General features: G+C 42.7%; 1 protein-coding gene across 1 annotated transcript; it reads left to right on the forward strand.

Annotated features, from left to right (window-relative positions):
* The first annotated feature begins 36 nt into the window (after positions 1-36).
* Positions 37-1,376, forward strand: LOC117798167 (disintegrin and metalloproteinase domain-containing protein 30-like). The gene has a single exon (XM_034650585.1). The coding sequence runs from the start codon at positions 80-82 to the stop codon at positions 1,235-1,237; it is 1,158 nt and encodes a 385-aa protein (XP_034506476.1). The 5' UTR covers positions 37-79; the 3' UTR covers positions 1,238-1,376.
* Positions 1,377-1,718: the final 342 nt, after the last annotated feature.

Below are 1,718 nucleotides of genomic sequence, written 5' to 3' on the forward strand. Positions count from 1 at the left end.
GGGCGTGTCGTATGTATATATGGCAAGATATCACATATTTTGGTGTGCGTCTGTTGCAGCACATGCCCTAGCTCATAATATGGGCATTGAGCATGATAAACCCGGTTGTCAGTGCTTTCGAAGAAAGCACTGCGTCATGGCTCCTGAGCCTGATTTCTTGGATATGCTGAGCAATTGTACTTACAACAAAATACATCGCAAGCTCACTATGTGGGATCCTTGTTTGAGCATACCAAATGTACCGTACACCAATTATCCTTATGTAGCTGGTCGTTGTGGTGACCTGACTGTAGATCAGAAGGAAGAATGTGACTGTGGCTCCTTAAAACAGTGCTCTATAAATAAGTGTTGCGAGAGCAATTGTATCCTCTCCCTTGGCAGTGATTGCAATGGAGGACCCTGCTGTGTTAACTGCAAATATGCTCAACCCGGACTGCTTTGCAGAGACATGCTTGGTATTTGTGATCTCCCAGAATACTGTGATGGGAGATCGCATAATTGTCCTAATGACTTTTACACCCAGGATGGAACCCCATGTTCAGCATTGGCTGTCTGCGTGAGAGGAAACTGCAGTGATCGTGATATGCAGTGCCAATCCCTCTTTGGCTACCAAATAAAAGATGCAGCACCAGTATGCTATGAAAAATTGAATATAATAGGTGACCGATTTGGGAACTGTGGGGTGAAGTTGGTACGAGGAGGAGGAAAACCTGTGAAATGTGAAGTTGATGATGTTCTTTGTGGATTGCTGCACTGTCGTGATGTCGAAGAAATTCCTGGTGGAGGTGACCACACTACGTTTCGTCATATAATAGTACGTGGTGATAAGGAAGAGTTGTGCTTTGGATACGATGCACACCATGGGACAGATCTGCCAGAAATGGGGCTTGTCGTGGATGGGGCCACATGTGGCCCAGGAAGATACTGTTTTCAACAGAATTGTACTTTTGTTCAAGACCTGGGGTTTGACTGCGATGTTAAGACATGTAATTTCAGAGGGGTGTGTAACAACAAGAAACATTGTCACTGTATGAGAGGTTGGAAACCCCCATCTTGTGAAGAGAGGGGAGCAGGTGGTAGTATAGATAGTGGCCCTCCACCTGACAGAGAATATGGACTTCGAGCCAAAATAATTGTTAATATGAACCATGCATTACTTCTACTGATTATTCGCTTATTTGCTTTAGTGACTTCAGGCATCATTGGTGCCTTTCATCATTTAGAAGAGAAGGAATAAGAAAACACTAAAAAAGCAAAATTACCTCCACGTAGTAAATACTGACTGGAATGCACCAGAAGGAGAAAACCGTATTGGCATGTACTGGGAGAAATGACGAGAATCACTCCAATGATTACATAATCCTAAAGCTACTCTGAGGTTGTCACCCTAAAATAAAATGACTTGCCAATTTAACTTGAGGTCTGCGGGGTTAAATTTATGTAACATTTCCTGTCTAGTCATAGTCTTCCTATTCCTATAGATGATAGGAGAGACTCTTCAATACATTAAGATGTGGATTCCAGTGTTTTACAGATGCCCGTGGAGCAAATCTTGTTTGCACTGGGATGCACTTGTTTTAACCAGTTATTGGACCACTTCCCAATTGGTTATATGCTAGATTTCTGTTACTTGTTCATTTTGTTGCTCCTCGTAAACAAATAGCATTCAAAGTGACAGTTGGAAGATACGGTAGGACCGTAAGAACTTTTCCGTCAAG

Source organism: Ailuropoda melanoleuca, unplaced genomic scaffold, assembly GCF_002007445.2.
Source record: "Ailuropoda melanoleuca isolate Jingjing unplaced genomic scaffold, ASM200744v2 unplaced-scaffold27611, whole genome shotgun sequence".
Lineage (NCBI taxonomy): Eukaryota > Metazoa > Chordata > Mammalia > Carnivora > Ursidae > Ailuropoda > Ailuropoda melanoleuca.

Coding starts and splice junctions, on each gene's coding strand:
- LOC117798167 (XM_034650585.1), top strand. CDS start 80: ATGGGCATTGAGCATGATAAACCCGGTTGTCAGTGCTTTCGAAGAAAG.